This window comes from Mobula hypostoma, chromosome X1, assembly GCF_963921235.1.
Source record: "Mobula hypostoma chromosome X1, sMobHyp1.1, whole genome shotgun sequence".
Classification (NCBI taxonomy): Eukaryota; Metazoa; Chordata; class Chondrichthyes; order Myliobatiformes; family Myliobatidae; genus Mobula; species Mobula hypostoma.
The window spans coordinates 56,901,141-56,928,211 of record NC_086128.1 but is presented as its reverse complement, the minus strand read 5'-3'; the positions used below and the strand labels follow the sequence as shown (position 1 = coordinate 56,928,211).

At 43.4% G+C, this 27,071-nt stretch overlaps 1 protein-coding gene across 5 annotated transcripts in view; it reads right to left on the bottom strand.

Moving 5' to 3' along the window:
- LOC134340414 (protein AF-10-like) overlaps positions 1 to 27,071 on the bottom strand; it is a 325,409-nt gene that overhangs the window by 142,204 nt on the left and 156,134 nt on the right. For all 5 annotated transcript variants that reach the window (XM_063037619.1, XM_063037621.1, XM_063037617.1 and 2 more), the window contains one exon: positions 16,012 to 16,104. In XM_063037619.1, the coding sequence (XP_062893689.1) occupies positions 16,012 to 16,104 (93 nt within the window). The remainder of the gene's footprint in view (positions 1 to 16,011; positions 16,105 to 27,071) is intronic.

Below are 27,071 nucleotides of genomic sequence, written 5' to 3'. Positions count from 1 at the left end.
TTCAAGGGCCTTTACGGATGGGCTATAAAAGATGGCTTTAGCAATGATCCTCAGGTCCTTAAAGGTGTACAAGAGCACAGATTTTAGTCAACATAAATTATTAATTGTGTATTGCAATTTTTAAATACATTTGAAGTACGGAAGGTAGTCTCTTTGAACCTTGCAACTGTGCTGGGTCTCTTGAGAGCAGATATGAATGAAGAGCAGGCAATTAGCTCTCAGGTATACTTAATCATTTAATAACATCATGACCAATGTTCCCTCTAATTTTTAGTAGTCAGTGTGCGCATAAATCTTATGTTGTGCAAATTTTTTTCCTGTGACAGAAGTACGTGCGCACTGAATGCACACATGGCACAGTTTATGTAGGTTTACAAAATATTTGACATAAAACTGCACAGAATAACAGCAAAATAACACACATATTTAAGTCACTCAGTTATTTTTTCCCTCTCCTGTCTTTGGCATTTACCCATTCTTTGTAAACTCTATAGACAATTGATGGCTTTTGATTCTCATTAACATATCCAAATGACATTCACCTAAACGGTTTCTCAGCTTGTTTTTGAGTTGATTCATTAGGCTAAAACCTTGCTCACAGTCCGCACTGGACGCAAGAAAGGTTCCCCCAATGTCCATCAACTGTGCAAGGTCGCAAAACTGTTCATTTTGAAGTACAAATACCACCATTTGAGCAAAGTTTGAAATCGGTTTGGATTTAATTTCTTCTTGCACAGAAAATTTGAAATCATTAAACTGTCTAACTATTACAGTATCTTCAGCTAGAAAATCATGATATTTTAGACATAAGGCGTTAACTTGTTCATCGCCAAATGTGAAGTCACAATCTGCAATTGCGGAGAAATCAAAAGCTGACCATTCTTGTACCTCATCTTCAGAAAACCTTTGTTCTGAATGAACACAAAGACTATTTATAAAAGTCAACAGCGAACTTGTATCTACTGTAAACAACAGGAATTCTGCAGATGCTGGAAATTCAAGCAACATACATCAAAGTTGCTGGTGAACGCAGCAGGCCAAGCAGCATCTATAGGAAGAGGCGCAGTCGACGTTTCAGGCCGAGACCCTTCGTCAGGACTAACTGAAGGAAGAGTGAGTAAGGGATTTGAAAGCTGGAGGGGGAGGGGGAGATGCAAAATGATAGGAGAAGACAGGAGGGGGAGGGATAGAGCCGAGAGCTGGACAGGTGATAGGCAAAAGGGGATACGACAGGATCATGGGACAGGAGGCCTAGGGAGAAAGACGGGGAGGGGGGACCCAGAGGATGGGCAAGAGGTATATTCAGAGGGACAGAGGGAGAAAAAGGAGAGTGAGAGAAAGAATGTGTGCATAAAAATGAGTAACAGATGGGGTACGAGGGGGAGGTGGGGCCTAGCGGAAGTTAGAGAAGTCAATGTTCATGCCATCAGGTTGGAGGCTACCCAGACGGAATATAAGGTGTTGTTCCTCCAACCTGAGTGTGGCTTCATCTTTACAGTAGAGGAGGCCGTGGATAGACATGTCAGAATGGGAATGGGATGTGGAATTAAAATGTGTGGCCACTGGGAGATCCTGCTTTCTCTGGCGGACAGAGCGTAGATGTTCAGCAAAGCGGTCTCCCAGTCTGCGTCGGGTCTCACCAATATATAAAAGGCCACATCGGGAGCACCGGACGCAGTATATCACCCCAGTCGACTCACAGGTGAAGTGATGCCTCACCTGGAAGGACTGTTTGGGGCCCTGAATGGTGGTAAGGCAGGAAGTGTAAGGGCATGTGTAGCACTTGTTCCGCTTTCACGGATAAGTGCCAGGAGGGAGATCAGTGGGGAGGGATGGGGGGGACGAATGGACAAGGGAGTTGTGTAGGGAGCGATCCCTGCGGAATGCAGAGGGGGGGGGAGGGAAAGATGTGCTTAGTGGTGGGATCCCGTTGGAGGTGGCGGAAGGTACGAAGAATAATATGTTGGACCCGGAGGCTGGTGGGGTGGTAGGTGAGGACCAGGGGAACCCTATTCCTAGTGGGGTGGTGGGAGGATGGAGTGAGAGCAGATGTACGTGAAATGGAGGAGATGCGTTTAAGAGCAGAGTTGATAGTGGAGGAAGGGAAGCCCCTTTCTTTAAAAAATGAAGACATCTCCCTCGTCCTAGAATGAAAAGCCTCATCCTGAGAGCAGATGCGGCGGAGACGGAGGAATTGCGAGAAGGGGATGGCGTTTTTGCAAGAGACAGGGTGAGAAGAGGAATAGTCCAGATAGCTGTGAGAGTCAGTAGGCTTATAGTAGATATCAGTGGATAAGCTGTCTCCAGAGACAGAGACAGAAAGATCTAGAAAGGGGAGGGAGGTGTCGGAAATAGACCAGGTAAACTTGAGGGCAGGGTGAAAGTTGGAGGCAAAGTTAATAAAGTCAACGAGTTCTGCATGCGTGCAGGAAGCAGCGCCAATGCAGTCGTCGATATAGCGAAGGAAAAGTGGGGGACAGATACCAGAATAGGCACGGAACATAGATTGTTCCACAAACCCAACAAAAAGGCAGGCATAGCTAGGACCCATACGGGTGCCCATAGCTACACCTTTAGTTTGGAGGAAATGGGAGGAGCAAAAGGAGAAATTATTAAGAGTAAGGACTAATTCCGCTAGACGGAGCAGAGTGGTGGTAGAGGGGAACTGATTAGGTCTGGAATCCAAAAAGAAGCGTAGAGCTTTGAGACCTTCCTGATGGGGGATGGAAGTATATAAGGACTGGACATCCATGGTGAAAATAAAGCGGTGGGGGCCAGGGAACTTAAAATCATCGAAAAGTTTAAGAGCGTGAGAAGTGTATCTACTGTGTTGTTTTCTTCACGTTGTTGGCTTAGCAAAACTTTAACTTTATCACTCCACGAAACATTGTCTCCCAGATACTGCTTTCTAATCTGGTTAATTGTGCCTCGCGCAAAATGAAGTGAATCAATCGGTGTCAGGCCACTCTTTTGCAGAACCTTGCACAGTGCAGCCAGTTCATCAAAGACATCACTCAAAACCTGTAAAGCTACTTTGTATGTGATGTTTATCAATTTCTTGTGACAGTATTTAGCCACAGGGTCATTTGACTGATCTTTTTCAATAAAAACTTAGTAAGCTATTTACAGGATTTGAAACAGATCTTTGTAAACTTTACGATATGAACACTGTCTGCCAAAGATGGCTGCTGCCATGATGCAGCTGTACAAACCGGAACAGGAAAGGTGAGGTGACGTAAATTAGTGACGTGCATTGTGGTACTTGAAAAACCGACTAACTAGTTAACAGAAACAGTTAGCTAAAAGATTATTTTCAATAAGTATAATTATTAACTACTACATTATTTTAGGTAACTAACCTTTTGTGTGCACATTAATTTCCTTTGTGCGCTGGTTGAAAAATGCGTGTGCACGCACAGCTTAGAGGGAACATAGATCATGACCCATCTGACTGCATCCTTAAGCCCACAATCCCAACTACCTGTGATAAGCATTCACTACTTAGTATTATCAATAATCCACCTAGTTTTGCCTTAAGAATATTTAGACACCTCCTCATTCCGAAAGGAGAGTTTCAAAGACTCACCATTGCCTGAGAGAACAACTTTTGCCTTGTAAACAGAAGAGATTTTGCAAATGCTGGAAATTCAGAGCAACACACACAAAGTGCTGGAGGAACTCAGCAGGTTAGGCAGCATCTATGGAAAGGAATAAAGAGTCTATGTTTCAGGTCATGAACCTTCATCATGATTCAGCCTGAAATTTTGACTCTTTATTCCTGTTTTTGCCTCAGCTCTGCTTTGAACGGCTGTCCATAACCAGTTTTCAAATCAGAAATGTGGACACAAACAAAGGTCCCACATGGCAGAAGATGCCTGAGGCCTGGCAGCAGCTGGCCAATCCAACCCGCTTGTTTGCGTACATAGTGTAAATACGTCAGGTATTTGTAAGCAGGGAGAACCTGTACTTGCAGTTCCTGCAGTCTAGTCTTTTGAGAATTATGCATTAGAATGCCCAGCCTCATTGAGGTATTTGTCCTGTTTGTCCTGTTAACCATGAATATTTCTCCAAAGCACTGCAGTATTCCCCCCTCCCCTGGTTATTTATCCAATTCCCTTTTGAAAGTTACTTCTCTCAATCTTTCAGATAAGAACTATGAGGTTAAACTATCTGATCGCACGTCCTAGGACAGCTTGCACGTAGAAGGTGTAGACGATTCAGCCTGTCATGCCTGCTATGGCTATTCTTTTCCCTACTGTTGCACAGCAGAATGGTAGCCCAGTGGTTATAGCAATGGTTTTGCCGTATCAGCAATCAGTAATCAGGGTTTTATTCCCACAACTGTCTGTAAGGAGTTTATATGTTCTCTCTGTGACAGCATGGGTTCCCTCTGGGTGCTCTGATTTTCTCCCATATTCCAAAGACATAAACTGAGGGCATGCTATCTGGTGCCATCTTCAATGGGAACCAACCAATAACACACAATTGCCCCCTCCACCCACTCTCCACTCTGCGTAACTCTTTTGTCCATGCATCCCTCACCACTGATCTCCCACCTGGCACTGATCCCTGCAAGTGGGATAAATGCTAAACCTGCCCCTACACTTTCTCCCTCACCACAATTCAAGGTCCCAAACAGTCCTTTCAGATAAGGGAACACTTCACCTGCAAGTATATATGGGGGTCATCTACTGTATCTGGTGCCCTGTATCAGCCTCCTCGAAATGTTGAGACGCAATGTAGATCAGGGGACTACTGCATCGAGCACCTTTGCTCCATCTGCTACAAAAGGCAAGATTGTTCAGTGGCCACACACTTTCATTCTACTTCCCATTCCCATTTTGACACGTTGGTTCATGGCCTCCTGTATGGTCACAATGATGCCACACTCAGGTTGGAGGAGCAACACCTCATATTCTGTCTGGGTAGCCTTCAACCTGACAGCATGAACATCGATTTCTCAAACTTCTGGTAATTTCTTCCCCTCTCCCTCTTCTCTCTTTTACTTTTCCCCATTCTGGGTCCCCTCTTATCCCTTCTCTTCTCACCCACCTATCCTCTACCTCTGATGCCCCTCCTCCCTTTCTCCCATGGTCCACTGTCATCTCCTATCACATTCCTTCTTCTTCAGTCCTTTACCTTTTCCACCTATCACCACCCAGTTTCTCCCTACATGCCCCTCCCCACCCACCCACCTTCCCCTTCACCTGGTTTCATCAATCAATTACCAGCCCGTACTCCTTTCTTCCCCATTTTATTCTAGCTTCTGCTCCTTTCCTCGCTAGTCTTGATGAATGGTCTTGGTCCAAAACATTGACTGTCTGTTTTGACATAAGTAGAAAGGGGGAAGAAGTCCTGCAAGTGAGTGTAGGGAGTTAGAGAAGAGGCTGAAGACCAAGAGCAGGACTTGCTAGGTAGTAATCTCTGGATTACTGCCAGTAACATGTGTTAGTCAGGGCAGGGATAGAACGATAGTACAGATGAATGAGTGGTTGAGGAAATGGTGCAGGGGATAGGGATTCAGATTTCTGGATCATTGGGATCTTTTCTGGGGAAGGTATGACCTGTACAAAAAGGATGTGTTACACCTGAATCCAAGGGACCCCCCAATATCCTTGCAGGCAGGTTTGCTAGAGCTGTTGGGGAAGGTTTAGACTAAGTTAGCAGGGAAATGGTTGACAGTGATAAGTCTGAGGATGGAGCCGTTGGCATACAAGTCAATGCAGTGTGTAGTGAGATTGAGAATTGACAGGCAGACGATAGGGCAAAATTGTAGTCAGTGGGATGAGTTGAAGTGTAAAATGAGCGCAAAATCTAAAAAGGGTGATGAATACAGGATTGAAGGTGTTATATTTGAATGCATGCAGTATACTGAATAAAGTAGATGATCTTGTAGTGCAGTTAGAGATGGGCAAATATGACGTTGTGACCATCACTGAGTCGTGACTTGAAAGAAGATTGTAGTGAGAGCTTAACATCCAAGAATACAAAAGAACAGGCAGGTAGGCACAGGGGTTGGGGTGCTCTGTTGATGAAATCTAATCCTTAGAAAGAGCTGACATAGGATCAGAAGATGTAGAGTCCTTGTGGGTAGTGTTAATAAACTGCAAGGATAAAAAGACCCCGATGGGAGTTATATACAAGCTCCAGAACAGTAACCAGGATGTGGGGTATATATTACATGCCTTTTCTTTTTCCCATTGAAATAAGGGTAATGTTATGATAGTCATGAGGATTTTCAATATCCAGGTAGATTGGGAAAATTAGGTTGTTGTTGGATCCCAAAAGGGGATTTGTAGAATGCCTACAAGATGGCTTTTTAGAGCAACCTGTCGTTGAACCCACTAGGGGAAAACAATTCTGGATTGGGTGTTGTGTAATGAACCAGATTTGAGTAGGGAGCTTAATGTAAAGGAACCCTTAAGAGGCAGTGATCATATTATGATAAAATTCACCCTGCAGTATGAGAGAGAGAAGAGGGAATTACAGACGCATGAGAGGAGAGCTGTCCAAAATTGATTGGATTGAGACACTATTAGGGATGACAGCAGAAAAGCAGTGACTGTAGATTCTGGAGGAAATTAGGAAGGTGCAGAATTGATACATCCTAAAGATGAAGAAAGAAGCATTCTAAAGGAAGGATAAGGCAACCGTGGCTGACAAGGGAAGTCAAAGACAGCATAAAAACAAAAGAGTGGGGAGATAATATAGCAAAAATGAGTGGGATGTTAGAGGATTGGGAAGCTTTAAAAAGCAATAGAAGGTAACTGATAAAAAAAATAAGCAGAGAAAAGATGAAATATGAAGGTAAGCTAGTCAATACAGGATCTCAGAAGTTTTTCAGATATATAAAGAGTAAAAGAGAGCCAAGAATGGATATTGGACCGCAGGAAAATTACGCTGGAGAGGCAGAAATAGGGGACAAAGAAATGGCAGATGAATTAATAAGTACACATTTTTAATGTAATATTTACCCTTCTTGTTTTTTTTTCACTGTTTTAATGGAGGTCGGGATTGAGGACGTGATTTTAAGTTTAACTCTGTTTGGTTTCAAGTTAGCCCATTGCTTTGCTTTGCTTTTAGTTAGTTGCACGGTGGGTTTTTTTTTGGGGTTTTTTTTTTCTTTTTTTCCATTGATATATATAAAATCTAGTATACTATTATGTTATTTTGGTTTCTTATGCTTAAATTACATTGTTTGTAGTATTTTCTTTTTGGTATTGTTATCTTTTGGAATTTTATTATACTTTAACATTGTATTAATGTTTATATGGCTTACCTTTTTTGTATACTTACTCAATAAAAGAATTTAAAAAGAAAGAAAGAAAGTACACATTTGTATATTGATTCAGTTTTCACTGTGGAAAACACTAGCAGTATGTCTGAAGTTCGAGAATGTCAGGAAGCAGAAGGGAGCGTAGTTGCTATTACTAAGGAGAAGGTGCTTGGGAGGTTAAAAGGTCTGTAGGTAGATAAGTCACCTGGACCAGATGGACTACACCCCAGGGTTCTGAAAGAGGTAGCTGAAGAGATTACGAAGGCATTAGTGATGATCTTTAAAGAATTACTAGATTTTGGAATGGTTCTGGAGGATTGCAAAATTGCAAATGTCACTCTACTCTTAAGAATGGAGGGAGGCAGAAGAAAGGAAACTATAAGCCAGGTAGTCTGACTTCAGTGGTTGGGAAAATGCTGGAGTCCATTATTAAGGATGAAGTTTTGGGGTACTTGAAGGCACATGATAAAGTAGGCCAAAAGCAGTATGGTTTCCTTCTGGGGAAATCTTGCCTAACAAATCTGTTGGAAATTTTTGAGTAATTAACAGGCAGGATAGGCAAAGAGTCACTGGATGTTCTTGACCTGAATTTACTGAAGGATTTTGACAAGGTGCCACACATGAGGCTGCTTAACAAGATAAGAGCCCATGGTATTACAGGAAAGATATGAGCATGGATAGAAGATTGGCTGACTGGCAGGAGGCAAAGTGTCAGAATAAAGGGGGTCTGTTTTAGTTGGCTGTCAGTGACTAGTGGTGTTCCGCAGGGGCTGGGATTGGGACCGATTCTTTTCATGTTATATGTCAATGATTTGGATAACGGAATTGTGGCCAGGTTTGCAGATGATACAAAAATAGGTTGAGGAGCATTTAGTGTTAAGGAAATAAGGAGTCTGCAGAAGGATTCGGACAGATTGACAGAATGGGCAAAGAAGTGGTAGATTGACTACAGTGTAGGGAAGTGTATGGTTGTGCACTTCGGTAGAAGGAATAACTGCATTCTCCCCATTTCCCATTTTCTAAATGGGGAGAAAATTCAAAAAGCTGAGGTGCAAAAGGACTTGGGAGTCCTTGTGCAGGATTTCCTAAATGTTAATTTGCAGGTTGAGTCTGTGGTGAGGAAGGAAAATGAAATGTTAGCATTCATTTCAACAGGACTAGAATATAAGAGCAAGGATGTGATGTTGATGATTTATAAAGCACTGGTCAGACCGTATTTGGAGTATTTTGAGCAATTTTGGGCTCTTTATCTAAGAAAAGACACGCTGGCATTGGAGAGGGTCCAGAGGAGGTTCAAGAGAATGATTCCAGGAATGGAAGGGTTAACAGATGAGGAGTTTTTGATGGCTCTGGGCCTGTACTCGCTGAAGTTTATAAGAATGAGGAGGGATCTCACTGAAACCTATAGAATATTGAAAGGCCTAAGTGGAGTGAATGAGGAGAGGACATTTCCTATAGTGGGGGAGCCTAGGACCAGAGGGCACAAGACTCAGGATAGAGGAACACCTATTTTGAACAGAGATGAGAAGGAATTTCTTTAGCCAGAGGGTGGTGATTCTGCGTAATTCATTGCTATGGACGGCTGTGGAGCAAATCATTGAGCATAATTAAAGTGGAGGTTGATAGGTTCTTGGTTAGTCAGAGTGCAAAAGATTATGGGGACAAAGCAGGAGAATGGGGTTGAGAGGGATAAGATATCAGTCATGATGGAATGTTGGAGCGGACTCGATGTCTTACGGTCTTATTCACACTTGCAGGCTGCCCCCAGCAGAACCTCTGGCTGTGTTGGTTATTTTCACAAACGACATTTTTCACTGTTTGCTTTGATATTTTAATGTACTTGTGTCAAATTAAGCTAATTTTTAATCTTTAACCTTATATTTCTTTACTGTGAGATGTTTGCATATGCATCAACCAAGCTTAAGACAATAGGGTGGTGTTACTTACTCTGCATCAACTATAGGTTTAAGGAAATTGTCCCATTTGCACTATTATAACATTATGAATATTGTGGAAGTTCAGGGAAGTCTGCAATTAGTTTGTCCCAGCAAAGGTATTTCAACATTCAGAGGTGTCTCCCACTGTACATATGTAATTCAAAGGAAGCATTGTCAGCCCAAAATACTGAAGTAAATGATGTCTTTGTTACAATTGAAACTGTATTGAATCACCTATTCATTTTAAGGGTACAAAAATGTGATGTACTTCTGAGTTTGTGAGACTTTCTCAAGCCTTTTGCCCGGGAGGAACACTTGAAAGAATTTTAAGGTCTCAGGGAACCATGGTGTTAAAAATATTATATCTACAGTTCAAGGTACATTAGTGTGATCAGTAAGTTTAGATAGAATAATACAAAAATAATTGTCAATGCTCTTTTGAGCAGAGATTGAATTTTTAGCCAACCTTCCTTGGGGGAAAAAAGCATAGCTAGGCTTAGCTTAACTTTCTTGAAATTAATCTTTCTTTCCCTTTCATAATTTTTAAAAACTCAGTTTTTAAAACGGCAAACATAATAAACTTCTATTAAAGAACTGGCTTATGCCAAAGTGGGATTTATTTTTTTTTAAAGGTAGGCTCAGTAGATTTAATTTAAATAAAGGCTGTAAATTGATTTTCATTAATGCTATTTACAACATGAAGATTTATTTGCAATGTTGAAGCAGTATGTATGTTGTGACAACATCAGGATTTTCTTCTCTTACAACAGAAATGAAACCTCTCATGGAACCAACCACTGATGGGGTACCATCAGTACAGATGCCAACAGACATTTTGTTTCCAGAAATGAAGACCAAGCATTAAATATATCTTGGCCTTTGTTTGTTTCGGGCAGCTCTTTGCAACAGAAAAAGTTTTCTTGAACTTCACCATCATTTACAAATCTTAAAACTGCTACAACATGACGTTTATTGGTGAAATCTGTTGAATCATCAACTTGGATAGAGAAGCTGTTGTTTTTCAGTTTATCACACAAGACCGCTTCAGCATCATGTGACATGCCGTCAACACGTCGACTTATTGTACTGTTTCAGAATGAAACCTTTCCAATGTCACATATTGCATTTTGTCCTAGCATTTTACCCACTATAATTTTATATGGCAGCACTATTAGGTTCTCACCAATTGTATGACTTTTCCTTTTCTAGGTAACGAGTTCCGCTACTAAATAACTTGTTTCCTGTCCTTTTTATTAACAAGAGTTTTACTGTTTGTTTTGAGATTCCAATCCCCATTTAGAATAATCTGTGATTTGTATTTAAGTATCTTCAATTTTGCGGGAGGCTTTGTTGCATGTGTAAGTTGTTTGCCACAGACTAGGCAATTTCGAATAGGACAACTTGGATCATCAGCCCATGTCAAACCCTTTGATAAGTAGCTCTCATTGTAAAGATGGACTGTATAAGAACAGTGTAATAGGAATGGTATAATAAATAACTAAACGAGAAAACTTCAAAAAATATGAAAACTTCCATGATACAATTCATTTCTAACCTACACAATCCACCTTTTGCAACATTTACAACAGCAAAGTGGCAGCACACTTAAAAGTTGCTGGTGAACGCAGCAGGCCAGGCAGCATCTCTAGGAAGGGTGCAGTTGACGTTTTGGGCCGAGACCCTTCGTCAGGACTAACTGAAGGAAGAGTTAGTAAGAGATTTGAAAGTGGGAGGGGGAGGGGGAGATCCAAAATGATAGGAGAAGACAGGAGGGGGAGGGATGGAGCCAAGAGCTGGACAGGTGATAGGCAAAAGGGATATGAGAGGATCATGGGACAGGAGGCCCAGGGAGAAGGAAAAGGTGGGGGCGGGGGGGAACCCAGAGGATGGACAAGGGGTATAGTCAGAGGGATAGAGGAAGAAAAAGGAGAGAGAGAGAGAGAGAAAGCATGTGTGTCTATAAATAAATAACGGATGGGGTACGAGGGGGAGGTGGGTATGAGTGGAAGTTAGAGAAGTCAATGTTCATGCCATCAGGTTGGAGGCTACCCAGACAGAATATAAGGTGTTGTTCCTCCAACCTGAGTGTGGCTTCACCTTTACAGTAGAGGAGGCCGTGGATAGACATATCAGAATGGGAATGGGATGTGGAATTAAAATGTGTGGCCATTGGGAGATCCTGCTTTCTCTGGCGGACAGAGCGTAGGTGTTCAGCGAAACGATCTCCCAGTCTGCGTTCGGTCTCGCCAATATATAGAAGGCCACATCGGGAGCACCGGACGCAGTATATCACCCCAGCCACTCACAGGTGAAGTGTCGCCTCACCTGGAAGAACTGTCTGGGGCCCTGAATGGTGGTAAGGGAGGAAGTGTAAGGGCATGTGTAGCACTTGTTCCGCTTACAAGGATAAGTGCCAGGAGGGAGATCAGTGGGGAGGGATGGGGGGGACGAATGGACAAGGGCGTCGCGTAGGGAGCGATCCCTGCGGAAAGCAGAGAGTCGGGGAGAGGGAAAGATGTGCTTAGTGGTGGGATCCTGTTGGAGGTGGCGGAAGTTACAGATATGTTGGACCCGGAGGCTGGTGGGGTGGTAGGTAAGGACCAGGGGAACCCTATTCCTAGTGGGGTGGCGGGAGGATGGAGTGAGAGCAAATGTGCGTGAAATGGGGGAGCTGCGTTTGAGAGCAGAGTTGATGGTGGAGGAAGGGAAGCCCCTTTCTTTAAAAAAGGAGGACATCTCCCTCGTCCTGGAATGAAAAGCCTCATCCTGAGAGCAGATGCAGCGGAGACAGAGGATTTGCGAGAAAGGGATGGCGTTTTTGCAAGAGACAGGGTGAGAAGAGGAATAGTCCAGATAGCTGTGAGAGTCAGTAGGCTTATAGTAGACAACAGCAGATAAGCTGTCTCCAGAGATAGAGACAGAAAGATCTAGAAAGGGGAGGGAGGTGTCGGAAATGGACCAGGTAAACTTGAGGGCAGGGTGAAAGTTGGAGGCAAAGTTAATGAAGTCAACGAGATCAGCATGCGTGCAGGAAGCAGCGGCAATGCAGTCGTCGATGTAGCAAAGTGGCAGTCCAGCAGCTCAGTCGTGGCGTGTAAAAACTCCTTCTTTAGAACGAAAATTTCCCTCCAATTTTCTACTGCACTGTCACTGGCAGTTTGTTTGCTCCCATAAGTCAGTTGGTCAGTCGCCAATTATCTGACTGCCGTCCTCCCCTCCATGCAATACAGCACTCACCAATTATCAACAGCCTCCCCATCCCACGTCAAAAATTGAGAATGGACTCAACCAAATAAACATGGTTGCACTGCGCACTGCCACACTGGGCTGAGAGCTCTCTAACGAGATTGCTAAGGGGGCTGCTCAGTCACTGCCCACCACTGCAAGCGCTAGCAAATTCAAAAAACAATGTTTATTTCAAACGCCAGTTGAGAAATTCTGCTCTAATGTGAGCATCTCCATAAGGATGCCTGCTTGTTGTGATGAATAAAGACTTCTATATCACCAACTTCAGTCTCTTTCTGGTTATTTCGAACACAGTCACAACAATGTGAAAGCACAGCATAACAATTAGGTTCACAAGGTTACTTATACTTCACATGAGCCACCTTCCAATTACCCCTTATCAACATTCCAAAAATTCCTTTCTCTTTAAAATCCTTCACATGGAAATAAGTTCCCTGCACCTATTGTTAAATACTCTATGAGATCAAACATCAACCTAACTTCCAGTCAAAGCTAAAAGTAAATCTATTAGCAAAATACGTACATATTACATAAGAACATAAGAAATAGGAGCAGGAGTAGGCCTGCTCCACCATTTAATAAGATAGTTGCTGATCTGGCCATGGACTCATCTCCACCTACCTGCCTTTTCCCCATAACACTTAATTTCCCTACTATGCAAAAATTTATCCAACCTTGTCTTAAATATATTTACTGAGGTAGCCTCCATTGCTTCATTGGGCAGAGAATTCCACAGATTCACCACCCTATGGGAAAAGCAGTTCCTCTTCATCTCCGTCCTAAATCTACTCCCCCGAATATTGAGTCTTTGTTCCCTAGTTCTAGTCTCACCTACCGGTGGAAACATCTTTCCTGCCTCTATCTTATGTTTCTATAAGATCTACTCTCATTCTTCTGAATTCAAGCGAGTACAATCCCAGGTGACTCAATCTCTCCTCATAGTCTAACCCCTCTCATCTCTGGAATCAACCTGGTGAACCTCCTCTGCACCACCTCCAAAGCCAGTATATCCTTCCACAAGTAATGAGACCAGAACTGCACGCAGTACTCCAGGTGCAGCCTCACCAGTACCCTATAGAGTTGCAGCATAACCTCCCTGCTCTTAAATTCAATCCCTCTAGGGATTGTTGGCCCTCTAGGCCAATATTTCATTTGCCTTCTTGATAGCCTGCTGCACCTGCAAATCAACCTTTCGTGATTCATGCACAAGCACTCCCAAGTCCCTCTGCACAGCAGCATGCTGCCATTTTTTACCATTTAAATAATAATCTGCTCTTTCATTTTCCTTCCAAAGTGGATGACCTCGCATTTACCAACATTGAACTCCATCTGCCAGACCCTTGCCCACTCACTTAACCTATCTATATCTCTCTGCAGACTCTCCGTATCTTCTGAACAATTTGCTTTTCCACTCAATTTAGTATCATCAGCAAACTTAGATACACTACACTCGATCCCCTCTTCCAGATCATTAATGTGTATGGTGAACAGTTGTGGGCCCAGCACTGATCCCTGCAGCACACCGTTCACCACTGATTGCCGACCTGAGAAACACCCATGTATCCCAACTCTCTGCTTTCTATTTGTTAACCAATCCTCTGTCCATGCTCATACATCACCCCCAACTCTGTGCATCCTTATCTTATGGTTAAGTCTTTTTTGTGGAACCTTATCAAACGCCTTCTGGAAATCCAAGTAAATAACGTCCATCTGTCCGCCTCTATCCACTGCACTTGTTATATCCTCAAAGGACTCCAGTAAGTTTGTTGCAGGACTTGCTTTGTGTCTGTCTGATGGATTGATTTCTTTCCAGATGCTTTGCTATTTCTTATTTCATGATAGCTTCAAGCTATCAATAAAGAAGAAATATAACCATTATTTATTTTTATTTAAAGATACAGCACAGTAACCGACCCTTCCAGCCCAATGAGCCCGTGCTGCCCAATTGCACCCATATGACTAACTAACCTACTATTCTGTATATCTTTGGAATGTGGGAGAAAACCAGAACACTGAGATGAAACCCACACGGTCATGGAAAAAATGTACGGAGAATGTAGGATGAGAGTGTGTCTGTGAGTTGGGCAGTGCTGGCAGTCCATTCAGACAGGGTGTACATGTGTGCCAGGTAGGAGCAGGGCGTTAAGAAGTCTACAGCCTGAGGGAAGTCACATCATTCTGTCCACAATTTGCCACCATTCTTAAGAGAGAGAAATGAGGTTTTACAAGCAAAGGGAGAACAGAAGTGAAGGAGCAGGTTCAGCAGTGGAGTGGGGATGCTTGGGATCAGAATCGTGAACATTTGCTCAGTGGGACATCATTGTGGGTGGCATACAATTTGGGGTGTCTCATTAGAACACCACTGGGATCATAAGACCAGTCTTGGGATATGTTCATTGGCACCCTGTCCAGGCACAACTCACTGGGACCAGCTCAATCTGGTACTGCCTGGGGCTGTGACATTGTTGGGGGTGGTTCACTAAGATATTACTGGAATCACCTTATTGGGATGTCACCAGTCTACCAGTAGGTGCCTGCTGTAATGAAGGAATGAGAAGAAATACTTTGATACGCCGAATGTGACTCCACAAGGAACCCATTTGGCACAGGTACACATGAACACCTTCGCTCCATCTGTCACAATAGCTGGAATTTTCTGGTCACCACCCATTTTAATTCTATTCCCGAGTCCCATTCTGACATGTTGGTTCACGGCCTCCTCTACTGCCAAGATGAGGCCACTTGCAGGTTAGAGGAGTAATACCTCATATCCATTCGGGGAGCCTCCAACCTGGCAGCATGAACATTAATTTCACTAACTTTCAGTAATTTCTCCCTCCTTCCCCTTCACTTTTTCTTTCCATTCCATTCCCTGTCCTGGCTCCCTCTTACCCCTTACTTCTCCTCAGCTTCCCATCTCCCATGGTCTACTCCTCTCCTATCAGATTCCTCCTTCTTCAGCCCTTTGTTTACCTTTTCCACCATCACCCCTCTCCACCTCCCACCGACCTTCCCCCTCATCTTGTTTCACCTACCACCTGCTAGCTTGTACTCCTTCCCCTCCCCCCACCTTCTTATCCTGGCTTCTGTCCCCCTCCTTTCCAGTCCTAAATGAAGGATCTCAGCCCGAAACATCAACTGTTTATTCCCTCTCCATAGATGCTGCTTGACCTGCTGTGTTCCTACAGCATTTCAGAGTAACACATAGAAAATGCTGGAGGACAGGTCAGACAGCGTCTTTGGAGAGGAAAAAAAGAGCCAACATTTTGGAATGAGATCCTTCATCAGGATTCCAGCATTTTGTGCATGTGGCACAGGTACACAAAGGGTTGGGGGAACAGCTGTAAAACAGGAGCAGGACAAAGAGCTTGACTGAAAGACTGAAAGCCTGAGCAGCCAAAATCACAAACTGACAAGACCTCAGAATCTGAGCACCAGGTGTGTAAACTCTAGTGCACTGAGCTGATAATCAGAAACAAATCTTCGTTTGAACTGGGCTTAAGTATTATGGGCCTGAAGGCAGCTTAATTATAACTGTCAGTATCCACTCACCTTCTCTGTTACAGAGACTGAGCTAACAACCGTGCTTAGGGACTCTGTGGCTTTCTTTACTTTCTGCTTTGGCCTCTCCCTGTCTTTACGGCTCTGTAAAACATGAAAAAAAATAAGAAATAAAATTTCTCATTGAGAAAGGGGTGGCTGGAAATACTCAGCAGGTCAGTCAGCATCTGTGGAGAGAGAAACTGAGTCAACATTTCATGTCCATGACCTTTTATCAGAATTCTAAATCGTCCAGTGTGCCGGCTGCTTTGGTATTACTTAGATTCAGATTTGGGTTATTTTTTAAAAATATGTAGATTGAAACATACAGTGAAATGTGTCATCTGTCAATACACCTGAGAATGTGCAAGCAAACCACAAGTGTTACCACACATTCTAGCCAACACAGCATGCCCACAATGCTATCATGACACATTCAAACTATTGAATCCATATCTTACATGTGCTGCAGCACAGCACTACAAAATCCACTGTGTTCACTCACCTAGACATCACACCTCCCACATCTGTGAACTCAATTAACAAGGGCAAGGGCAAGTAGACACACTAAAACACCACCATTTACAGCTTCTCCTGCTCACTACACACCATCCTTACTTAGAAATATAATCACCATAACTGTACTGTCATCCAGTATAAATTCTGGAAATTTTGAATATCCCAACCCCCACCAAAAACCCTGGTGGGAGCAGCTTATGTCATTGTGTTGCCTGTTCCAGCCACTCAGGGGAGAAGGTGCTGGAGGCAGCATGGGAGAGAACAGAGGCATGGGTAGCATGCTGGAAATCTGTGCTGGGTTGGTGGTTGGCCCTTGCAAGCTGGCTCTCCCACTGGTGCTTCCCTCCAGCGTTCACTCCCTGGAAGACGTTGGATTGCTTTTGTCTGCAGCTGTGAGAGATGAAGAACTGCTGCATGCTTATTCTTACGGAAACATGGCTCCAGGACACCCTGTGCAATATCAATCTTCAGGCCATTCCACTCAGGGTCTTGTGCTAATATTACTTTTATGACTGTATGTGCTAGATTGTAACTATATGTGCTGTGTGTGACTGTACATACTGTGTTTTACAACTTGGCCACAGAGAAACGCTGTTTCATTTAGCTGTATACACGTGTATGGTTGAATGACAATTAAACTTGAACTTTTACCAGAAGGACTGCAGAGGCTCAAGGAAACCATCAACACCTTCTTACAAGCAAGTAGGAAGGAGAATTAGATGCCACGATTGGCAGTGACATCCAGGTCCCAAAAAATGTATGTGAAAGATGAAAGGATATTGGCTTCATAAACCAAAGTATTGACTATAGGAGTTGGACACAGGAATCTACCCAACGTAGATTGGGAGACCGCTTTGTTGAGCATCTTTGTTCCATCCACCACAAAAGGCAGGATCTCCCAATGGCCACCCATTTCAATTCTACTTTTCATTCCCATTCCGACATGTCGGTCCATGGCCTCTTCTATTGTTGCGATGAGGCCACACAGATCGGAGGAGCAACACCTTATATTCCGCCTGGGTAGCCTCCAATCTGATGGCATGAATTTCAATTTCTCGAACTTCTGGTAATTACGCCCCTCCTCTCTTTGACCATACCCAATTCTTCTTTCACCTCCCTATGGTGCTCCTCCCCTTTCCCTTTCTTCCATGGCCTTCTGTCCTCTCCTATCAGATTCCTCCTTCTCCAGCCCTCCCCTCCCCCTACCTTCTTATTCTGACTTCTTTCCCCTTCCTTTCCAGTCCTGATGAAGGGTCTCGGCCCGAAACATCGACTGTTTATTCCCATCCATAGATTCTGCCTGACTTGCTGAACTCCTCCAGCACATTGTGCTTATTGCTCTTGATTTCCAGCATCTGCAGTACCTCTTGTGTCTAAGAGTTGGAGGTTATGATGAAGGTGCCCAAGAACCTGGTGAGGCCTAATTTGGAGTATTGTGTGCAGTTCTGGTCACCTACCTACAGGAAATATGTCCATAAGATTGAAAGAGCACAAAGAAAATTTACTAGGATGTTGCTGGGACTGGAGGACCTGAGTTATAAGGAAAGACTGAATAGGCTAGGACTTTATTCCCTGGAGCAAAGGAGGAGAGAAGATTTGATAGAGGTATACAAAATTATGAGGGATATAGATATTAAATGCAACAGGCTTTTTCCAGAGGTTGGGTGAGACTACGACTAGAGGTCATGGGTTAAGGGTGAACTATTTAAGGGGAACATGAGAGGGAACTTCTTCACTTAGATGGTGGAGAGAGTGTGGGACAAACCGCCAACGAAAGTGGTGGATGTGGGTTCGATTTCAACATTTAAGAGAAGTTTGGTTAAGTACTTGGATGGGAGGATTATGGAGGGCTGTAATCCAGGTGCAGGTCGATGGGACTTGGCAGAATAATAGTTCGGCACAGACTAAATGGGCCAAAGGGCCTGTTTCTGTGCTGTCTGCTCTATGACTATGACTATGCTATTTTGTCACCTTTTAGCTTACAAGGAGAGTTCTGGAAGCAGATATTGGACAGAGAGGGATGAGAATCTGACCTGGCTCTGCTTTGGGGAGTGAGGGTTGCCAGGAATCTGCCAGGGCTTTTGCAACTGATTGCTACCCAGGGACCCTTCCCTGGAAAGTGTGTGCAGGCTTGAGAGCAACATCCAGTATTCCTGTCATACCTTCTGGAGTGAAATAGCCTGCTGGCATGCAAAAGTGACTCTTGCTTGACAAATCAGCTCTTGGCAGCGCCAGCCCTGTTAGAATTACAGGGTCAGGAGAAGAGGCTGGAAAGGCAGGCATTGATGGCGTATGGAACCTGTGCTCAGGCAAAAGATTTATCAGCTTATTTCAATCTATAGATCTACTATAATTTATATACTTTATATATAGTAGCCACTTTATTAGGTACACCTGCTCATTAACACAATTATCTAATCAGCCAATCATGTGGCAGCAATTCAATGCATAAAAGAATGCAGACATGGTCAAGAGGTTCAGTTGTTGTTCAGGCAAAATATCAGAATGGGGAAGAAATGTGATCTAAGTGACTTTGACTGTGGACTTTGGTGCCAGACAGGGTGATTTGAGTATCTCAGAAATAGCTGATCTCCTATGCTTTCGCACATAACAGTACCTTGAGTTTGCAGAGAATGGTGCGAGAAACAAAAAACATCAGTTCTGAGGATGAAAGCACTTTGTTAATGAGAGAGGTCAGAGGAGAATGGCCAGACTGGTTCAAACTGACAGGAAGGTGACAGTAACTCAAATAAACATATGTTATAATAGTGGTGTGCAGAAAAGCACCTCTGAACGCACAAACCATGGAACCGTGAAGTGGATGGGCTACAGCACAGAAGTTTACAATTTGGTCTATAAATCTGTAATGCTACTGCCATCGGGCAGGAGGTACAGGAGCCTTTCTCCCATACCACCAGGTTTAGGAACAGTTATTATACCAGTGGAAAATTTCAAGAGAGCCTGAGGAGCACATTTGTCAAACAGTATTTGGAACAAACTGCCAGAGGAAGTGGTAGAGGCAGGTCAATTACAATATTTAAAAGACTAATAGAGAGGTAGATGGATAGTAAACATTTAGAGGGATTTAGGCCAAATGAAGGCAAATGGGACCTAGCACAGGAGGAAAACTTGGTTGGCATTGACAAGTTGGGCCGAAGGGCCTGTTTCCATGCTGGACTCTTTCAACTTTATTCGTATACTTTTATATATTTTACGTGTATTAGGAATTTGCTTTGGTATGTCGATCAGAGCATGTAACAAAAAAAAACATTCAGCATTTATAAAGAATGAAATAAAACTGAAGTATAGATACGGAGTAAAATGTGCATACATACACAAATACCAGCATTTATTTACATTGCATATAGCATTATAAAAATAAGTGGTTTGAAATGTTTACAGTGCTGCACAGTGACCAGGGCAATGGATAGAAGGGGGTGGGGGTATATTCCAGAAAAAACCTAATCACTAACAAGCCTTCATTACCTTCCTCAGCTGATACCACCATTTGTACCGTTGGTTGCAGCTGTGTTGAAGTTTGTGACCTGAGACATTAACTTAGCTTCCTGCTCCACATATGCTGACTGACCTTCTGAGTATTAGCAGCATTTTCTGTTTTATTACACCGTAGGGAGGGGCTCAGGTGGGACGGGCAGGGAACAAATTATCTCCTTGGACTTAGCTCTGGTCAGTCCTGATTTTGATTTTATTCCTGGGTTAGATCTCTGTCCCAGCAGATTGGGGTACAGAAACCATCCTTTAATACTGAAGCCCACCAACCCAAACATCCAGCTGTGGATCCCAACCAGAGAAATACTGTTCCTCCTCATCCACCCCTACCCCATCTATGCAATCAGACAAAACTCCAAACCCCCTGTCTATCTACAGACATGGCTGACTTCTTGCCAGAAGGCAAAAGCTATTGCTTTGCACATAAACATCCCTCTGCTGTTTTCTGGTCCTCTACATTTCTGTACTGAGCAAATAATACTAACTCCAATGAACAGGTCATGTCATCCAGATGTCTAACTCACGTCTTCTCAAACAGATCCTTTACTCCCAGTTGATCTTAATGAAACCTATCAAATATTGAAAAGGCTGAATAGAGTGGATGGCAAGAGGAGGTTTCCAGTAGTGGGGGAGTCTAGGACCAGAAGGCACACCCTCAAAATTCAATGACATCTCTTTAGATCAGAGATAAGGAGGGATTTCTTAGCTAGAAGGTGGTGAATCTGTGGAATTCATTGCCAAAGATGACTGTGGAGGCCAAGTCATTGAGTATATTTAAAATGGAGGTTGAGAGCTAAGGGTGTCAAATGTTATGGGAAGAAAGCAGGAGAATGTGCTTAAAAGGGAAAATAAATGAGCCATGATTGAATGGTGGAGATGACTCGATGAAGCGAATCGCCTAATTTTGCTTCTATGTCTTATAGTCTTCAAATTACAAGGGCAGAGTGTATGCAACATGTGGAACTCAGACAGTGCTTCTGAGGATTTAAAACACTGAAAACACCATTGCAGGCATTAAGGAAAATTTGGCGCCTTTTCTTAAACGTACTGACAGAGCGTTGGCTGTTCAGTGAGACCTGGCAAGTTTATTGTATAGACTTACCTGGGTCCCAGCTAGCATGATTCTCTGCTAACTGGAGAACAGTTGTGTGCAGAACTGTTACCCTCACAAGGAGGATTGAATGCACCCATGAGGAGTTACAACTAACAGCCCACAGAAAGTTGCAAATGATTTCCAGGAGAGGAATATGTAAACAGAAGGCTGAAACAAACTCCATAATATAGCCAAAAGGGACCTGAAAGAGGCTGAAAGCAACTCCAGCAATAAGGCTGCGACTTAATTCTGGGAACTGCAACCGAACCCAGTAAGGGTCATGAGGTAGTGAAAACTGACACCAAAAGGTCAAAATTCATACACAAAATGCTGGAGAACACAGAGGTCAGGAAGCATGGAGAGGGAAAAACAGTGCTTCAGGCCAAGCCCCTTCATCAGGACTATGAGGTGTGGGGAGGGGGAGTACTACCAGAAGTAGGGGTAATCTCCAACTTGACAGTATGAACATCGATTTCCCTAACTTCTGGTAATTTCAGTGCCCCCCCCCCCAACCTTTCTCCATTCCGGCTCCCTTCTCTACCTATCCACCTCACCAGCCCATCACCTCCCTTTGGGCCCCTCTCCTTTGCTTTCTCCCATGGTCCACTCTCCTCTTCTATCAGATTCCTTCTTGTTTCTCTTTACCTCTTCCATTTATCACCTCCCAGCATCTCAGTGCATGGCCCCTCCACCACTCACCCACCTTCCCCCTTACCTGTCTCACCTACCACCTGTCAGCTTCTACTCATTTCCGTTCTCTCACCTTCTTATTCTGGCTTCTTACCCCTTCCTTTCTCATCTTGATGAAGGGTCTTGGCCTGAAATGTTGACATATACTCTTTTCCATAGATGCTGCCTGAGCTGCTGAGTTTCTCCAGCATTTTGTGTGTGTTGCTTTGGATTTTCAGCATTTGCAGAATCTCTTGTGCTTATAATCTGCAGTCTCTAGTGTCTTCATCTCAGGCAGCTTCTAAACACACCCCATTGGGGGTGGGGGGGGGGAGTGAACTCATGAGACGACAAATGAGACAATGAAGGGAAATCAAGTAATGCCAGTGGATTTCCTTGGCAAATGGCTGGCAGTTCCCTCTTCCTTCCCTTCCTGTCTACTAGACCTTACTTAACCTAGTCTCAGCCTTGCCCTCTGTGGCTGGGACCAGGAACCCTAATATTCTGACTCAAGGTCAGTTAGCTTCTAAGACATTTTTGCACATTGATTGCTTGTTAGTCTTTATTATTTATAGTTTTTCATAAATTCTATTTTTTTTATTTTCATGTAAATGCCTGCAAGAAAATGAATCTCAAGGTAGTATATAGTGACATATACATGTGCCTTGATGATAAATTTACTTTGAACTTTGAAATATTAAAGATTAGCTTTATTTGTCACTTATGTCATTTGTGTCAATGACTAACAGAGTCCAAGGATGTGCTGTGGGCAGATCACAAGTGTCACCACACTCCGGGTCCCAACACAACATGCTCACAATTTACTAATCCTGACTTGTACATTTTTGGACTATGGGAGTAGACCAGAGTACCTGAAGTACACTCACGCAGTCACAGAGAGAACATGTCCTTACAGACAGCGGTGGGTCGCTGGCACTATGCCAAAGTTCTAAGTAAATTTATTATCAAAATACATAAATGTCACCATAAACCACCCTGAGATTCATTTTCTTATGAGCATACGTAATAAATCCATAATGGAATAATAACCATAACAGAATGAATGAAAGACCACAACAACTTGGACCTTCAACCAGTGTGCAAAAGACAACGAACTGTGCAAATACAAAATGAAAGTAATAATAATAATAATAGTTGTAATAACAAATAAGCAATAAATATTGAGAACATGCTGAAGGTGGAGCGGAGTGATGATGGTGCTAAACGGCAACTCCTTTGCTTGCATCTTTGGAAACAGCTTTATTTCCATCTTTTAATATCTTTATTTTCCCCTTTCAGGGTTCTTTTGAAGACCCTGACCTGGAGTTACACGCTGACTACGGTTCTTTGCGGGAATGGGATCCGCTCTTGGGGTTTCATGACTGGCTGTTGTTCAGCACCCCAAGGGCTTGGCCTAAGTATTCGGTTTGGCTTTGTTAGCCTAGGATCTTGGGGCTCTGGAGATGGGCAGATCGAGGGTCGGTGTCATGACAGAAGACCTGTGTGTTGTCAGGAGAGTTGGAATATCTGCAGCTGTGTGCCCAGAGACTCATGATCTTTGGGCACAGAGCTCGAAAAAAGCGACATGGCGGACTTTTAACATCGTAAACCAGCGGGTTGTTTGTTATAGCTCCCTGCTCGCTGTGAAAGTGGAGACACCTCTTTCTCCCTTATTAGGGAGAGAGAGAGAGAGAGAGAGCCTGTGGTATAGCGAATACCGGGTGAAATGCAAAGTCTTTGGGGTAACTGCAAGTCTGTGTCTTTGCCGTTGCCTTGCTCACACTTGAGTGCTCTGCGGTGGGTGCTGATACTTTTTTTTGCTGGTGGGGGGGGTGATTGTTGCCTGCTGCCGCTTACGTGCGGGGTGGGGGGACTTTGGAGTTCTAACAATTGACTGTTGTTCATTCTTTGGGGCGCTCCTCTGTTTTTCATGGATGGTTGCGAAGAAAAAGCGTTTCAGGATGTATATTGTATATATTTCTCTGACATTAAATGTACCTTTGAAACCTTTGAAGAGTCCTTGAAAGTGAGTCCATTTGTTGTGGGAACATTTCAATGATGGGGCAAGTGAAGTTGTGCCCTTTGATTCAAGAGCCTGACGGTTGAGGGGTAATAACTGCTCCTGAACCTGGTGGTGTGAGTCCTGAGGCTGAATCTGGTGGTGTGAGTACCTTCTTCCTGATGGCAACAGCAAGAGGAGAGCATGTCCTAAGTGGTGGACGTCCCTGACAACTGCTACCCTTTCTGGTTGACTTTATGCAGAATATAGGAAACACAAGGAACAATTTTGTGACTGCAAATGTCAACAATGCAGCCAGCAGGGTGCTAAGTTTTGAGAAGCTTTAGAGAAGTGGTAAGGATGATGCTGGTAATTAAACATTAACACTAAGGTGGCATAGAGTGATGTTGTCAGACAAAAAAGGCATTAAAGATATTTCATCAGATTGTTTTTACAATTTAGTTTTGTCAGATGTACATTAAAACATACAGTGAAATAATGTTGTTTGTGCCAAATCAAATCAGTGAGGATTGTGCTGGGCAGCCTCTGATGCCAACATGCTGTAGTTTGCCCTCATTAAACACAGACGATCGCAGACCTGACACAACAAGCGAGGAGGAGGAAAATTGAGGAGATACACTGCACAGGATGCTCCAAGCAGGAACACGACATTCTGTCCATTTGGTCTATATTAGTTATGTTCTTTCAATCAACTTCACTGAACCATCAGCCTGAGCCCAGATTTGGATTGTAGCTGGTGACTTCCATGACCTTTCACACTTGGATGCAGGTTCAGTCTGACGTCAGTAACAAGTGGCAGTCTATCTCCTGAGACATCAGCATACTTTCAACAGGAGAAAGGAAAGGAAGCTAGGGTGGGGACAGATTTAAAGTCCTCCTCTCCAGCTCCAACGAAAAAGTGCCTTGAAGGAGTCATACAACTCACGAGGAGACCACAGATGATTGAGGTGCTGCCAGATTCCCAAAAGAACAATCTGATGAGACACTGCCTTCCACAACCATTTTTGGACCTGCTGAGCAAGGAACAGCACAGTGCAGACCCTTCTGCCCACAATGTTGTGCTGACCTTTTAACCTACTCCAATATCAATCTAACCCTTCCCCCCCACATAGCCCTTCATTTTTCTATCATCCATGTGCCTATATGAATCTCTTCAATGCTCTTTAATGTATCTGCATCTACCAGTACCCCTGGCAGCGTGTTCCATGCAGTCACCACTCTGTCTAAAAAACTTAACTCTGATATACCACTACTCTTTTCTCCAGTTACCTTAAAATTATGCCCCCTTGTGTTATCCATTTCTGCCTCGATAACAAGTCTCTGGCTATCTCCTCAATCTATGCTTATCAAGTCACCTCTCATCCTTCGCTGCAAAGAGAATAATACTAGGTCGCTCAACCTGTCTTCATAAAGCCTGCTCTCTACTCCAGCCAGCATTCTGGTAAATCATCTCTGCACCTTCACTACGCTTCCACATCCTTCTTATAATGAAGTGACCAGAACTGAATACAATATTCCAAGTGTGGTCTAACCAGGGTTTTGTATAGAGCTGCAACATTACCTCGTGGCTCTTGAACTCAATCGCCCGAATATTGAAGGCCAACACACCACAGGCCTTCTTAACCATCCTAACTAGGGTGCCCCAGACTTTTGCACAGCGCTATATTTGTCAGCGTGGAGTGGGGAGCGAGTTTGTAAATCTGGCGGGAGCAAAGGATGTTGGGAGGTGGAGCACCATGGGAGTGGTGTGGGACAGGTTGCAGAGATGGAGGGCTGGGGCGGGTGGAAGGCACGGGTGCAGACACATCCAGCCCTGAGACACCAGGCAAGGCCATTTGATTCCAAACAATTGGTTTATTGATCATTACAGAATGTCTCTCTGGTGCTTCCTGCTCCCTCTCCTCTCCCCCTTTTCCAAATCATGATTTTCCTCTCCATGCCCCCTTCCCACTCTCAGTCCACAATAACCCATATTAGAATCAGCTTTATCACCACTCACATATGTCAAGAAATTTGTTTTTTTTTAAAATAGCAGTACAGTGTAATACATAAAATTATTACAGTACTGTGAAAAAGTCTTAGGTACCCTAACTAGATATATACAGTATGCGCCTAAGATTTTTGTACAGTACTATACATAGAACTCAACAGGCAGAGAACTTTAACATAAATCTCAAAGAGATGATATATACAGAGTCAATGTTTTGGGCTGAGACCCTTCATCAGTCTTTTCTCTTTTCTGCTGTCTGACTGTCTGCTCTAGCATTGTGTGTGCTACTCTGGATTTCCAGCATCTGCTGAGCCTCTTGTGTTTATGAGATACACAGTATCTGGTTCCACTGTGGATACTTCCGTGCAATATAGCACTCCAGTAACAGTGATTAAACTGTTAACTCCAAGCCTTCACTCCCCCTCTTAAAGGCATATTTGTTTAAGCAAATTTTCTAACAACATTCCCAGTTCAGCTTTGACATCTTGAAGTCTGCTCTCATTCCATAACTATGAGGCACTTGAATCCATGTGCACTTGGGAGTTGTTCTAAAGAGAATTAACTAAAAAGACCCCAAGGCACTTCCTGTTGTACACAGAAATATGACAGTCGGAAAAGCTCCACGTCTAAACTCTTGGCTATGGTATAACTTAGATTTAATGTTCATGCTTTTATGCCTAAAGCTCTAATTCTCTCAGAGATTTCATTCTCAACTTATTCACCACAGTAACGTAGTGGTTAGTGCTACATTACTACAGCTCAGAGTGTTCCAGATTTCGCAATTCAATTCCACCGCCATCTAAAAGGAGTTTGTACCTTCTCCTTGTGACCACGTGGGTTTCCTCTAGAGACTCCAGTTTCCTTCCACAGTGCAGAGATGTACTGGCATGTATTGGTCATTGTAAATTGCCCTGTGATTAGGCTAGTGTTAAGTAGGTGGGCTGCTGGGCAGTGTAGCTTGTTGGGCTGGAAGGGCCTGTTCTGCACTGTCTCTAAATAAATACATACATGGACTTAAGTCGACATACTAACTTATCCATACTGCAACGCATAAATACAAATCACTTAAACACTCTAACTTATATCAGTCTCATAATTCTCATCCTTACATTCATTTATCACATGTACACGTTAACACTGAAATGTGTCGTTTGCATTAACAACCAACATCACTCAAGGATGTGCTGGTGGCAGCCCACAAGTGTCGCCACACATTCCAGCACCAACATAGTATGACCACAACACTGGGCAGAATTACACAGAACACAACA